Here is a 15,948-nt window from a genome sequence, read left to right on the forward strand (position 1 = left end):
ACTGTGGAACAACTCTAAGTAATAAGTGAAGTGAGAAAACAAACCCAAAAAAGGGCTTATGCAAGGTTCTCACCTAAAGCAGTAAATTAACAAACAAAATTTAATGATTGTATATAAAAAAACAAGACAACAAGTTGTCTTTCCTTGTGTGGATTGAGTCTAAGTGTGTGTGTGTGTGTGTGTGTGTGTGTGTGTGTGTGTGTGTGTGCGTACCTGCGTGTAAGGAAGTATATGGCTACATTGTAAGGTAGTAAGAAATGGAGAATGTTGATTCATCAGGCTGGCCCTTAATCTATGTTTAACGTTAATGAGTGAAGATGAGGAGTATGCAATACATAGGTGAGTATTCCAGAGTAAAGAACCTCTGTGTTTATTGGAAAAGTGTCTAAGAGTGATTCGGCCAAAGATAGGACAGAGATTATGAGTTTGTCTAGTATTATGATCATGAACTTGCGAATTGGTCTTAAAATAATCTTTGAAAGGTGTAGGAAGCGTGTTAGGGAGGTAAGTACATTTATGGATAAAATAAGAGGACTGAATTGTGTTAATATCATAAAAAGAGGAGCAGATGTAGCCAAATAGATAGAGGAGGAAGCTATTCTTACAAATGTATTTTGTATTATGAATAATTTGTGTAAATGTGATGGATACAATATTGCAATAGATAAGATATGGATGAATTAAACTGTAATAAAGAGTCAAGAGGCATGCCTGATGAACCAAACCCCTGATTCTTCTGATACCAGGAGATCTGGACACTTTGTTGGTTATATGTTCTATCCATAACAATTTTTAATTGACTTGGATACCTAAACATTTAGTGGATGAAACTTGACTAATTTTGATTCCTCCAATATTAATCTTAGTACTCTGTTCACAGAATGTTTGGTTTTTGCTTGATAACACAATAACGTTTTTTTTTGTTTTTTTACATTTAGTGATAGCTTATTAACGAGAAACCATTCAGATAGCACGGCTATACCAGAATTAGTTTCCGTAAGGAGGTTTTCAAATTTCTTCTGAGTTAGGATCAAATTAGTATCATCAGCAAACAGACTCCGTGTAAAGGATGACGATACAGCAGCCAGGTCATTAATGTAAATGGGAAATAATAGGGGTCCAAGTATAGACCTCTGAGGAACTCCACATGACATCTTAAGCTTGGATGAAGAAGAGCCATTGACATACACATAATGCTCACTGTTATAACAATAACTAAACAACCTTCCACTATTAGTTCCTTATTTAAATCTAGGTTAAAACATATTTTTACACCCTGGCGTTCAAATCCAGTTAGGCAAGATATCTTGGTCGTTTTTATTTCTTGTTTGATACACTTTTTATTTATTTATTACAGTTTAGTATTTTAGGTGATGTTTTCTGCACTTATTTTAAGATAAAAAATGTATTATTGTATTTTATTCATCCTTCTGTGTTACAATGTAATTGTGACACTAAGTGACAATTTTTGTTTCAAATTGTTTCTTATGTCTGTACAGCACGTTGGCCAACTGGGGTTGTTTTTAAATATGCCATATATATTAAAAAAACTGAACTGAACTGAAGCTTCCTGTGATAACGATGTGTATCACTATAGTTTGGCACATAATGTAAAATTCAATCATTCCAAAACATTTTATAACAGCTCCAAATTTGGCTGCTGACATATGCTGTAAAATATTGCATTAGTTCTATTTGTACTATTTTTTCAAAACTATCTAAACCATCTACTTGTTATTTTACTGTATATATATATATATATATATATATATATATATATATATATATATATATATATATATATATAATATATATATATATATTAGGGCTGAGAATCTTTGGGTGTCCCACGATTCGATTCAATATCGATTCGATTATATATCGATTTTTTCGATCCAACGCGATTCGATTCAAAAACGATATTTTTCCGATTCAAAACGATTCTGAATTCATTCAATACATAGGATTTCAGCAGGATCTACCCCAGTCTGCTGACATGCTAGCAGAGTAGTAGATTTTTATAAAAAAACTTTTATAATTGTAAAGGACAATGTTTTATCAACTTATTGCAATAATGTAAATTTGCTTTAACTATTAAACGAACCAAAAATATGACTTATTTTATCTTTGGGAAAACATTGGACACAGTGTGTTGTCAAGCTTATGGGATGCGATGCAAGTGTAAGCCACTGTGACACTATTGTTCAATGAGGGATTTTTAATCACTGCTATGCTGAAATTATAACTAATATTGATACTGTTGTTGATAATATTTATTTTAATTCACTACTTTTGGTTCGTAATGTGTCGTGTTTGTGTCCCCGCTCAATTGCTCTGTTTATTGCAGTTTTGAGTGTTGCTGGGTAAGGTTTGGTTTTGGAATAGGATTGCATTGTTATGGTATTGATGTTTATTGGTTTGTTGGATTGATTAAAAAAAAATAAATAAATAAAAAACATTTTTAAAAATGAGAATCGATTCTGAATCGCACAACGTGAGAATCACGATTCGTATTCGAGTCGATTTTTTCCCACACCCCTAATATACATATATATATATATATATAATTCACTATATATATATATATATATATATATATATATATATATATATATATATATATATATATATATATATATATATATATATATATATATATAATATATATTGCCAAAAGTATTTGGCCACCTGCCTTGACTCACATATGACCTTGTAGTGCCATCCCATTTCTAACCCATAGGGTTCAATATGTTTTGCAACTATTACAGCTTCAACTCTTCTGGGAAGGCTGTCCATAAGGTTGCGGAGTGTGTTAATTAGAGTTTTCCACCATTCTTCCAAAAGCACATTGGTGAGGTCACACACTGATGTTAGTCGAGAAGGCCTGGCTCTCAGTTTCCATTCTACTTCATCCCAAAAGTGTTTTATCGGGTTCAGGTCAGGTGCAGGCCAGTTAAGTTCATCAACACCATAATCCGTCATCCATGTCTTTATAGACCTTGCTTTGTGCACTGGTGCACAGTCATGTCTGAAGAGGAAGGAGCCTGCTCCAAACTGTTCCCACAAGGTTGGGAGCATGGAATTGTCCAAAATGTTTTGGTATCCTGGAGCATTCAAAGTTCCTTTCAATGGAACTAAGGGGCCAAGCCCAACTCCTGAAAAACAACCACACCATAATTCCTCCGGTTTGCAGAATGCACATATTAAATCTGATGCCAGTTGGTCTTCTGGTGGTTGGGCCATTTTCCCCTTGGCGCCTGTTCTCCAACTGTTGCATCAAAACTACCTCGAAGTGATGGAGGATATACCTTACTTTGTGACTCCAGGCAGATCTGTCTTCAGCCAGTCTGCCAGGTGCTGAGGTTGATGTTTAGCGCTTTTAGGTTCCTCTTATCAGACCTTCTTATAAACCTCTTTCCAGACAACAGTTCGCTAAAGAGGAGATCTTTTGGGATGTGCCCATTAAAGCAATGTGAACTTGGAGTGCAGGCAATGCGAAGTTGGTAATGCGGTTCCTCCATTAAATGCCCAGGATTTGCCTGAGACTGCATATGTGGATGACATAAAGCTTTTTTTTTTCTGGTGAGAACACGGATTCCAAATTTCCATCCCATTGAGGGTTGTGCTCACAACATAAGCCAAAGAAACCTGAATGCTCTATTAGCTTTAGCCAGCTATGCTGTGTGAGTCTTGCCAGTCTTGCTTATGGAACCCAAGTACACAAACTCATGAACCAGTGTTGGCGGATGACTGTATACTTCAGCTGGGTTGGAGCCAATAGTTGTTTATGCAGCCACTTACAGGTTGTTGAACTCTTCTACATGTGACATGTAGAGCCTGCAGGTTCCTCTCAGATGGCTGAGTCTTTATATGCTGTGAGTGCCTGTCATGTCTCCTCAATTAGAGGAAGACGGTTTTCTGCGTTGGCCTTAAATCAGTAGCTGACTTGTACTGCATGTTGCAAAAAAGTGGACATTGCTGTGTTGTATATGGTGTGCCTGAGGTATGACCATATGTCAATGGCGTTTAGACTGTGTGGTTTTGGGAAGTCAGTTTTTTAGTGCCTTTAAAAAGTCTACCACCTTTTCCTGGATGGAGTTCTTGCTGGCATCAATGCCCACTCTGCCAACTTTCTGTTTTCGGTGTATCTATTTTGACCGGAGCTGAACTACACAGCCCACAAGAGAATGCTCGGTGTCAGTTTGCATTCTTGAAACTCTAGGTCATTTCAACACTGCCCAGGTTGTTGCGTCGGCGAAGCAGTAGATCAAGCTGGTGCCAATGCTTAAACCTGGGATGTCTCCAGGATAATTTGTTTACAGGGTTGATGTTGAAAAAGGAGTTGGTGATGCACAGGTTGTTGTGACAGCAGAACTCTAGCAGACATTGCTCATTTATCTATCATTCAAATTCCAAACTGGACCATGCAGGATGTCCAAGAGTTATGGTCTGGGCTAACTCTGGTGTTAAAATCTCCAAGAAGAAAGACCAATACATCTTGTGGGATGTGTCTAATGATGAAGCTGAGGTCGCCATAAAACCTGTCCACTTCTGATGCTGATGTTAGTGGGGGAGCTACGACACTGATTAGGCTAAACAATGATGTTTGGAGCTGGATCTTGACTATGTTTTTTGATCCCTCTGACGGCGATACAGTGGAGTTCAGCAGCTGATTCCTGACAGCAAAACCAACGCCATGTTTTCTAGTTTTTTTCTGGCGGCTTGCCCTTCTAAAAAACTTAACTCCTTCTCTCTGAGAGTTTCTGAGAGTCGTGTCTCCTGTAGGCTGGCACATCCATTTTGAACATACTCATTTTATCGTTGATCAAAGCAGTCTTGGGGGCATCATTTACTTTTCTTAAATTGTCTGAGAGGCCTTGTGTCATGGTACATACATTCCATCTACCCAGACTTAATGCTGGGTTGCTTAGTTTTTTTTATTATTTTGCTTTATGCAAATTTGACAATCTTTTTTTTGGTGTTTGACCGAGCCCCACACACCTAGTGGAGCGGGTGGGCCAGGGCGGGACAGCACCCATTTGGCCTGGGGCTGGCCTGCTTGAGTCAGGCGGTAGCTGTCCAGTGAAATCCTAAGATTTCTCTCACCGTCGGAAGCAAGCCCTGGCAGCTCACTCCACACCAATTGAGCAATAGGTTGTTGCTTTCGTGTTGTGTCTACGCTAAGAAACGGCTCTATAGTTTCCTCTCCAGGGCAGGAACCTGGGCAAGAGTTATGAGGCATTGGCTGTTGTTGCGCATGCAGCAGATCGCCTCTCTCCACATCACTAATGTACCCCAAGAGAAGGGCAGGTGCCAATACAGATTGGCATCAGTGTTGTCACAGGAGTTGCTGGAGTGTAGTTAGGTACGACTACAAAACCTTCTTTTGGGACAACCTCTCCTATTTGTGCTGAGGTTTTCTTAGCCTTTCCCGTAAATAGGTAGGCCACAAAAACAGTGGAGATTTTGAATCAGGGTTTGCCTTCCCTTAGGTGAGCTGTCATCCAAGGCAGTCGAGTTTCACCTACCCGACTAGCTACCAAACCAGCAAGGTCTGGACTGATGAGAGTCAGGGCGTATCCGCACAACGTTAGGCCTGCACACTGCACCTCTGGTTCTTGTGTGAGGACACGAAAATGCGTTGAAAACACTACATAACGGATGTTAGCCACTAGCCACCAAGGAGTGAGTGATCGTCCGCTTGTCGCTGTCAAATTTGCAGGCCTCAGTAAGAATGTGTCATTAACATGCTTTATCATGATATGGTGATAGTTTTGAAAGCCCTATTGCCCTATATCTTATATCAGGGATGGGCATTACGTCTATCGCGAGCTACCGGTCGATCGCGGAGGGTGTGTCAGTCGGTCGCAAGCCAGGCATTAAAAATATAGACGTAAAAATGAGCAATCATCAATCTTCACCAAGACTTCCCTTTCGTCAGTTTTTTGACATTCTTGGCACCTGAGGATGTTGTGAGATGACGCTGGCTGATGCGAGCTCATTATTCAGAAAAAAAATCACTGACAGGATAGAGAGAAACACATTTTATTTCAACAGACTCTTGGGCCGTACCTGCTGTAAAAACTCTAAAGACCGACTGCACAGTTCCTGTCTTCACCATAAAAGACCTGCTTCATCCTGCCTGTGCTAACAAAATAAGAGTCTCAGAAAGCTAGCTTGCACAAGCTAGCAAGCTACGGAGTTTGATGCCAATGTATTTCGTATAAAGTTGTTGCACCTTTCCTGCTTCCGGCGTCTAGACCGCAGTCAAGGAGCGCAGGGGAGACACTTCTCCAGAGCCGATGGATTTGCAACACCCTTCACTTTACCCGGCAGTGGGTCTTCACAATTCCGGACTCCAGGGCAAAATGACGAGTCCAGCGATTAGTTGCAAATCGTGGCTTTTTATTTACGTCTTGCACACAGTCAAGATCCCACACAAAAACACTAGCCACTTCCCCGCCCTCAGCGACCGCTCCCTCTCCTCTCTCGCCCACACACTCACTGACGTCACTCATTTGCTGGCACACATTGAATGACCACACACACATATGCTACTCTCATAACAACGTGTTTAAAAACGAGTATGCAAGTTGGATAAATGACAGTTGGACAAATGAGATGCAAAATCCAACCACTTTCATGTGGTATTGGACAGAAAGGAGGACTTTTTTTCTCCTCCATTTGAAAATGCTGACGTTATCAGCACCACTGTCAGATTCCAACCAATGCAAGTCATCAGAATCAGGTAATACACCAACTTATATACTTGTCCTCATGAAAGAAAGGAATCTGTATGTGTTAAACATGCTTGTATTATCATCAAATACCATTAACTTGTTAACAAAAAATATCTATTTCATAAATACTGTAAATACATATAAATTATAAATATGAATGAGGTAGATCTCTTCGACTTGGTCATTTGAAAAGTAGCTCACCTGCAGAAAAAGTGTGACCACCCCTGTCTTATATTGTGTATATCGTGCAATCCTCAGGGGATCAAACACCTATTTTCCACACTATAAATGTGCAACTATTGCTTACTTGAATAGTGTAATCAATTTACGATGGAAATAACTTTTTTTTTTTTAACACATATTGGCCCTGGATCATCTGTAGTCTGTAAAGTAGTTCACACCTTTGCTTAGTAGGGAACCATTTTATCTCTTCATTGTTCAATAAACAATCATTTTTTGCAGAATGATTTCCAACATGATTTCTGCTGTATTATGTGTCTGACCTTCAGGGTTGTTAATTTGTTATCCATTTTTTCCTATCCCTTGAACTTTCTCTCCCACACAAATTGCAGCCACTTTCTCTCTTCCCCCACTTTAATATCTACCTGGAAAACGTGCTCCATACACCCACTGTTTTTCAACCGGCATTGCAGTGCTATTCAACATGCTACACAGTTTATCATACACTTGTGCAAACCCACACACACCCACATTTGTACACATGCAAGCAAAGTCACAACCATGCTAAACAAAAGCTTGAAAAGTAAAATGAAAAAAGCAATGAGTAGGAATGTGTGTGTGTGAAAGTCACAATCGCACCACAATATTAAAGTATACAGTACTGATCAACTCAGTACATACAGTGGGGCAAAAAAGTATTTAGTCAGCCACCGATTGTGCAAGTTCTCCCACTTAAAATGATGACAGAGGTCTGTAATTTTCATCATAGGTACACTTCAACTGTGAGAGACAGAATGTGAAAAAAAATCCAGGAATTCACATTGTAGGAATTTTAAAGAATTTATTTGTAAATTATGGTGGAAAATAAGTATTTGGTCAACCATTCAAAGCTCTCACTGATGGAAGGAGGTTTTGGCTCAAAATCTCACGATACATGGCCCCATTCATTCTTTCCTTAACACGGATCAATCGTACTGTCCTCTTAGCAGAAAAACAGCCCCAAAGCATGATGTTTCCACCCCCATGCGTTTGTACCAAAATGGATACACTGATGATACAGCAGAGGATTGGGAGAATGTCATGTGGTCAGATAAAACCAAAATAGAACTTTTTGGTATAAACTCAACTCGTTGTGTTTGGAGGAAGAAGAATACTGAGTTGCATCCCAAGAACACCATACCTACTGTGTGCCAAAACATCATGCTTTGGGGCTGTTTTTCTGCTAAGAGGACAGTACGATTGATCCGTGTTAAGGAAAGAATGAATGGGGCCATGTATCGTGAGATTTTGAGCTGAAACCTCCTTCCATCAGTGAGAGCTTTGAATGGTTGACCAAATACTTATTTTCCACCATAATTTACAAATAAATTCTTGAAAATTCCTACAATGTGAATTCCTAAATTTTCATTTCATATTCTGTCTCTCACAGTTGAAGAGTACCTATGATGAAAATTACACACCTCTGTCATCATTTTAAGTGAGAGAACTTGCACAATCGGTGGCTGAATAAATACTTTTTTGCCCCACTGTACATATGCACTTAAAACATTAATTACTGAATTTGATAGAAAACACATTTTAAACACATTATTTGGATCATGTTCGACTAAGGTTGGATTAACACACAGAAACTATGCAGAACTCTGTTGTATATTTAAAAATATATATATATTTATGTTAACTCCAACCCTGCATTTAATAACAACTTCTGGGCTTTGTCTTTTTAACTGTTTTAACCTAGGCAGTATGTAGAAATGCCAACAATCTTTCGAGCTACAGTTCCATGCTAATAGCTATAGCAACCTTCATGAATGCATTATGTCAACATGGAACATCGCTTGATTTAATGGACTAGTGCTGAATCCCAAAGTGATTAAATAAATGCTAACGTGCTAACAGTTTGGACACTAACAGATAGGTCCAAAGTACATGAACCAGAAAAGTGTCTCAAAAAAGTTTTAAATAAATCTTGCCAAGTAGGTAGATTTATTTCACGTGAGATAGTTCTGTGTTCTAACAGTAATGCTAACACTTGGCAGCCAAAGTACCAGCAACCTTTATGGGTATCTTGTGTTAACAAGAGAGCATGGGTTAATTGCTTCTATGGACAAGTGCTTTACTGCTAAATCTCAAAATTATGAGCAAATTTACGAACAGTTTACATGCTAACAGGTAGGTCCGAAGTACATAAACCAGAGAGGCGTCTAAAAGAGCTTTAAATACATCATGTCATTTTATTTTATGACAGAATAATTACATTGCTAATACAGTATTCTAACTGTTGTTATGCTCATACTTAACAAAAACATAAATCGCTTGCTTTTTGAACTTTGATAGTATCCTCATGATAATAGCTAGCATGCTAACAGCCAGCATAGTACCATTCTGTGTGGATCCATTTTGCGAATAATGCTTGCTTTAAGAGGCAGGTGCTAAAATAATGATTCGATGTTTTGTTTCAGTTTGAATGCTAACAGATAAACAAATACTAAGTGCAGCGGGTGAAAAAGTCGTTGTACAAGCATTTTACATCATGTCATGTAATCAGAGCATTTAAAATGCAAATATGCCAACAACTGTTATGCCCGACACCTCATAAGTGGGTATTATGTACAAAAAGTGGTAACCGCAAATTATTTTATATATTGAAACGGGAAAACTATCAATGTTAACAGTTAGCATGTCTACAGATGTAACAAGATTTTGGATAATAGAAAGTAAAATAAATAAATACAAGTAGTAAGAAGAAGTGCAATCTAACGACTTTTACTTCCTGACCCCAATGGCCTGGAAAAAGTGGCGCATTACATCTTTTGAGAGCTTTACATTCATCGTCAATAATTGTAGCAGAATTTTTTGGAGAATTACGTTGCCATGGTTACACAGAATTTATATGCCGTCTTAAGCGCCATCAAGACATATCTAATGATACAACATGTGAGGGTGTTATTTCCATTCTGTGATCTAAATTCTTCTCCTTTGCCGCGAGCTGCAGCTTTTGTCACTTTAAAGGACATAATTAATTTAACAGCACCGGCATGAAGTTTGGCAGGATGGTTTGGTATTTTGGATATGCCAAAGTACTAATAAGGTGGTGTAAACTCCACTTGCAAGACTTCCTACACACAATCAGATGCTTACCTGACTTCCTTCTTTTTGCCAAAAGACAGCAGGTGGAGGATTCCCCTTCGTGCCACAGAGGAATGTCACAGTGCGACCTGGCATTGTGATCTGGTCACGTGGTCGCACAACAATCTGAGGAGGCACTGTAAAGAAAAAACGTATAAATATTTAAGGGTTTTGTTTATCCGTGTGGTTCGTTCATATTTAGCAGTAAGGAAAACCTGACACAGCTTTGAGGGTGCGGTTTGGTCATGCAAAGCGACAGCAATTTAAAGGCCTACTGAAATGAGATTGTCTTATTTAAACGGGGATAGCAGGTCCATTCTATGTGTCATACTTGATCATTTCGCGATATTGCCATATTTTTGCTGAAAGGATTTAGTAGAGAACATCAACGATAAAGTTCGCAACTGGAGAAAAGCCCTGCCTCTACCAGAAGTCGCAGACAATGACGTCACATGTTGATGGCTCCTCACATATTCACATTGATTTTAAAGGGAGCCTCCAACAAAAAGAGCTATTCGGACCGAGAAAACGACAATTTCCCCTTTAATTTGAGCGAGGATGAAAGATTCGTGTTTGAGGATATTGATAACGATGGACTAGAAAAAAAAACAACAAAAAAAAAACCAACGCTATTGCATCGAGACGGATTCATATGTTTTTAGACACAGTTACTAGGATAATTCTGGAAAATCCCTTATCTTTCATTTGGTTGCTAGTGTTTTAGTGAGTTTAACAGTACCTGATAGTCGGAAGTGTACGTCCACGTTGACGCACAGTGTCTCAGGGAAGTCGACGGCAGCTGTATGGGCGGCACAAGCTCAGCTGATATCCGGTAAGAAGCGACTTTTTAACCACAATTTTCTCACCGAAACCTGCTGGTTGACATTTGGTTGGGATCCATGTCCGCTCTGATCCAATAGTAAAGTTTCACCTCCGTGAATTTTAAACAAGGAATCACTGTGTGTTTGTGTGGCTAAAGGCTAAAGCTTCCCAACTCCGTCTTTCTACTTTGACTTCTCCATTATTATTGAACAAATTGCAAAAGATTCAGCAACACAGATCTCCACAATACTGTGTAATTATGCCGTTAAAGCAGACAACTTTTAGCTGTGTGTGTGCGCAGCGCTCATATTCCTAACAGCCCGTGACGTCAAGCGTACACGTTATCATTACGCGACGTTTTCAAGAAAAAACTCCCGGGAAATTTAAAATTGCAATTTAGTAAACTAGAAAGGTCGTATTGGCATGTGTTGCAATGTTAATATTTCATCATTGATATATAAACTATCAAAATGCGTGGTGGGTAGTAGTGGGTTTCAGTAGGCCTTTAATTTTGGTTATCGTTAAGGAAGTTGGTGACTTGTCCAGGGTGTACACCGCCTACCACCCCAATGCAGTTGAGATAGGCTCAAGCGACCCCCCGCTACCCCAAAAGGGACAAGCGGTAGGAAATGGATGGATGGGTCATTGTTAAGGATGCTCAGTCCATTAAAGGGGTCCTATCCTGGTAACGTCAAAGCTTTAAAATTATTTTGGATCCCACTGGTGCACTAAATTAAGTTTATTTTAATAAGATCTTCCATCCAACTACTTCTTTTGGCTAAAACGCTCTTACTTGCCTACTTTTTTAGGGTTTGGTCAGAGGTAGGGATCGGTGCAAAATGTGCTACTCTTATAGATAACAGCTGAAGCGTTGTCACTGCCCGTTATCGACTCAAATCAATTGTTTCACGTGATGTCATGTTCGGTTTAAGGCTCAAACAATTGTCGGGAAAATAAGCACTCAGACCAGACTCAGCTTGACGGTTTCTCGGTAATGTTACAATTTTCAATGCCAACAAAGCAAGTATGCCTGATAAAAACGCTCAAATGTACAGTAAGTCTCCACTTTTCAAAATGCTAATTTTCATTGATTATGTCATATACATACTACTGATTGGCATTATCAAGTTTACATGGCGATTTTAACGCCTCCATATTTCGTAATGAACACTACAAATAAGATCCACGTTAAAATCAAACAGTTGGTGGGTAACACGTACAATACTGACAGTATAAGCACTTTGGTGGGTGCAACAAAACTAGCACATCCAAATTAACGGCAAGGACTACTTGCTGACTAGACAACATACCCTAGGCCAGTGGTTCTCAACCTTTTTTCAGTGGACATTTTTTTAATTCATGTACCCCCTAATCAGAGCAAAACATTCTTGCTTGAAAAAAAGATATAAAGAAGTAAAATACAGCACTATGTCATCAGTTTCTGAATTATTACATTGTACAACAGTGCAAAATATTGCTCATTTGTAGTGGTCTTTCTTGAACTATTAAAAAAAAAAAGATATAAAAATAACTAAAAACTTGTTGAAAAATAAACATCCATCTATTTTTGTTCGCTTATTCCCTCTAGGGTCGCGGGGGGCGCTGGAGCCTATCTCAGCTACAATCAGGCAGAAGGCGGTTTACACCTGGACAAGTCGCCACCTCATCACAGGGCGAAAAAAAAACAACAAGTGATTCAATTATAAATAAGTATTTCTACACATAGAAGTAATTATCAACTTAAAAGTGCCCTCTTTGGGGACTGTAATAGAGATCCATCTGGATTCATGAACTTAATTCTAAACATTTCTTCACAAAAAAAGAAATATTTAACATCAATATTTATGGAACATGTCCACAAAAAATCTAGCTGTCAACACTGAATATTGCATTGTTGTATTTCTTTTCACAGTTTATGAACTTACATTCATATTTTGTTGAAGTATTATCCAATAAATATGTTTGCTATTTTTAGAATATGTTTTAAAGATCTCACGTACCCCTTGGCATACCTTCAAGTACCTCAGGGGTACACGTACCCCCATTTGAGAACCACTGCCATTTAATGTCTTAGAATTTAAATTGCACGCACATTCTACTACATAACGATTTCTTACACTTCTGAGCCTCATTTGCAAGTAAGATGTAACAACTGGACGGTTTTCATAATCAGCTCAGTGTTAAGTTAAAAATATAAAACAAATGAACATTTATTCACAAATGAACACACACAAACATGCATACGAATTGGTTCCGTTAAATGACGGTATTGATTCCCAGGTAAAAGGAATTGGTACCTTATCGGTTAAAACCTGAAAGGTACCCATCCCTAGTATCTGAATATTTGTACATCCCATTTTGTACAATGTGAATCATAATAGTTCAAACAGAGGGGGGATCTCAGTGATGTCCATTATGTTAAAATTGACATTGTAACTCCCTCTTATGCTTGTGCATTATTTTGCTGAAATATATTTTTTTATGTGTGTAGAAAATGTCATCATGTTCCCATCTTTGTCTCTTTGTTTAAGCACTAATTCAAAGAGGGACTGACACAAGGGTAAACGATCAGGTGGGAAGATGAGAAATCAATTAAGACTGGTGCAGGCATTATTATGCATTTAAACCCCCAGTGTGGAGGTAAGCCTGTCACTTGCTCCAGAATCAATAGAAATCAAAAGACACGCACGCACGCACGCACGCACACACACACACATACACAAGCCTTAACGGCAGAGTGAAAGTGAGACAGCCTATTCTCAATTTGCAGCCTCCATTCCCTTGTTTCCCCCTTCTTAAATGCAATTGGCCTGGTAATTGGGATCCAGAAGAAAGGTGACCTACAAACCTGAGGTTTACGTCTTTTTTCCCAGAACTCTTTATACGTGGCTCACACATCACCACAAATCAAGATTAACCAATTTGGACTACAAGCATAACCAACAGGCATCCTGGAGGGATATGGTCCAGTCTTGATTGTTGTGTTTGTGTTACTGACATACACTTCACATATTTAAAACGTGATTTATCTTCTACTATTGATAAGAATTAAAATAAATATTTCACAATCACGGCACAGTCAGTGCCTTCCCTCAGCAAATAATCTCACAATGAATCTATGAACTTGTGAGTTAATTTGAACAGATTGAATAGATCACACTGATTTAAAAAAAACAACTCTTTCAAAAGATAGCTTTAGGGCTGCAGTTAATTATTTCAGAGTATATTTTGTATAATTTAATCAACTAATTAAGTAAAACGCACTTGTGAGCCTCAAAGCGTCTTTTAGGGTAGTACTAAAGATAGGGTACGGTAAAAGCAGTTGAATTAAAACAAGGATTTTTCTTATAACCTTTATTCTCTATTCTTATAAATGCACATTCAATTGACATTTTACCACTTTTACCAATAGAGCATCACTAAATATGACTTATATTTGAAAACAGAATAAGTAAAAAAAAATGTTGCATAAAATATATTTAAGAAAAAGAAAGAACCAGACTAAACAAAAAGGCTCTGATAAAGTATGATACACCAAGTGACAACATATTTAAGACACACATTTGAAAATGTATTATTGGAGGAGAGGTGTTTTATTTTTTGACTAACATTTTGTGAGCAATACTGTAACATACAAACAGTAGATCCTAACATGTTCTCATATGTGTTTGAATAAAACTATCATTATACAAGTCAAATACAAATGGTGGGGTTAGCTACCAAAAATAGACTTTAACATTTTCTGCTTGTTCACTGCTCTTAAATATGCAGGGTTATTTCTGGTAATTTGCTGCATCATAGATGTAGTGCTATTGCAAAATGCCAGGTCCGTTTGACAGTGTTACAATCTCACCTAGGCCTGGGAAAACTGGCAGAAAACTGTATCACCACATAAGTATTTTATGTCGGCTATTAGTCATATATATTGTTATTTTTATCGAAAATAAGAACCAGGAAAAATATACATTACATGTAAATATTTTTACATAAAATGTCTCCTTCCTCGTTTTAATCCCCTCAATTATCAAGGATGAAGGAATTGTGAAATGGACACACAGAGAAACCAGAGAAAAACTGTTTTCTGCAGGTCTTGTGCCAGGATGTCAGAACCAGCCTCAAGAATGAGCGCAGCTTAGTTGGTGTGGAAATACTGGTCTTAGTGGGGACAAGTGCCTTGCATAATTTACAGACTGCAGTGGTCTGACTACGGTCCGTTTAAAAAAACAAAACAAAAACTGCCATATTGTCGAGGTAAAATTTCTTTGCTCTCTGCAGCACTCAATTTTGGTTTCTCCTCTCACCCCAGGCAATCACGAGATAACAAGATAGTGCAACCCATTACCTCCCGGCTTGGTTTCAGCATCAAGGGTTGGAATTGTGGGTTAAATCACCTGGGTTAAATTACCAACAATTATTCCCGAGGGCGGCCACCACTGCTGCTCACTGCTCCCCTCACCTCCCAGGGGGTGATCAAGCGTGATGGGTCAAAAGCAGGGAATAATTTTGCCACACCTCGTGTGTGTATGACAATGATTGGTACTTTAACTTTAACCTGATTGGTTGTTAGCATGTAACACCCACTAATCAGCAACAATAGCAGTTTAAAATACAGAGCAAAGTCTGCAAAAGTATAAAAATGTCTAATACAATGACATTTGTAAAATTTGTTTGTGTGTGTTGAATAATTTGTTACTTCAGAATCCCTGCTACCACAAATAATCACTTCCTCTGCATTCTGATGCAAGATCTGAAATACTCAAGTAATGCAGCATGTTACTTTGTGCCCATACAATGCAACTGCAAGAAAGCATGTAACAGACGTCGGATTAGTGCAAAACAGGCCATATGATATATTTAGCACTCATTAAACATTTTCCCTTGTCTGACAAAACATAACTTTGACCCATATGGAGTCAAAATATTCTGTTTATTGTTGTTTCCCCAGCCCTGATTAGATTAAAACTGTGAGATTTGGGAAGGCAAACTAGTACATTGCCTGCGGCTGTAATAAATAATTAGCAATAATGGGTGCATGTGAGGATGTGAAAAAAGGATTGAGCTTTAGATCTCGAAAAAA

General features: G+C 38.3%; 1 protein-coding gene across 2 annotated transcripts in view; it reads right to left on the bottom strand.

The window, feature by feature from the left end:
* robo3 (roundabout, axon guidance receptor, homolog 3 (Drosophila)) overlaps nt 1-15,948 on the bottom strand; it is a 251,253-nt gene that overhangs the window by 107,024 nt on the left and 128,281 nt on the right. For both annotated transcript variants that reach the window (XM_061898046.1, XM_061898045.1), the window contains exon 7: nt 10,062-10,186. In XM_061898046.1, coding sequence (XP_061754030.1) covers nt 10,062-10,186 — 125 coding nt within the window. The remainder of the gene's footprint in view (nt 1-10,061; nt 10,187-15,948) is intronic.

Source organism: Nerophis ophidion, linkage group LG04, assembly GCF_033978795.1.
Source record: "Nerophis ophidion isolate RoL-2023_Sa linkage group LG04, RoL_Noph_v1.0, whole genome shotgun sequence".
NCBI classification, from domain to species: Eukaryota; Metazoa; Chordata; class Actinopteri; order Syngnathiformes; family Syngnathidae; genus Nerophis; species Nerophis ophidion.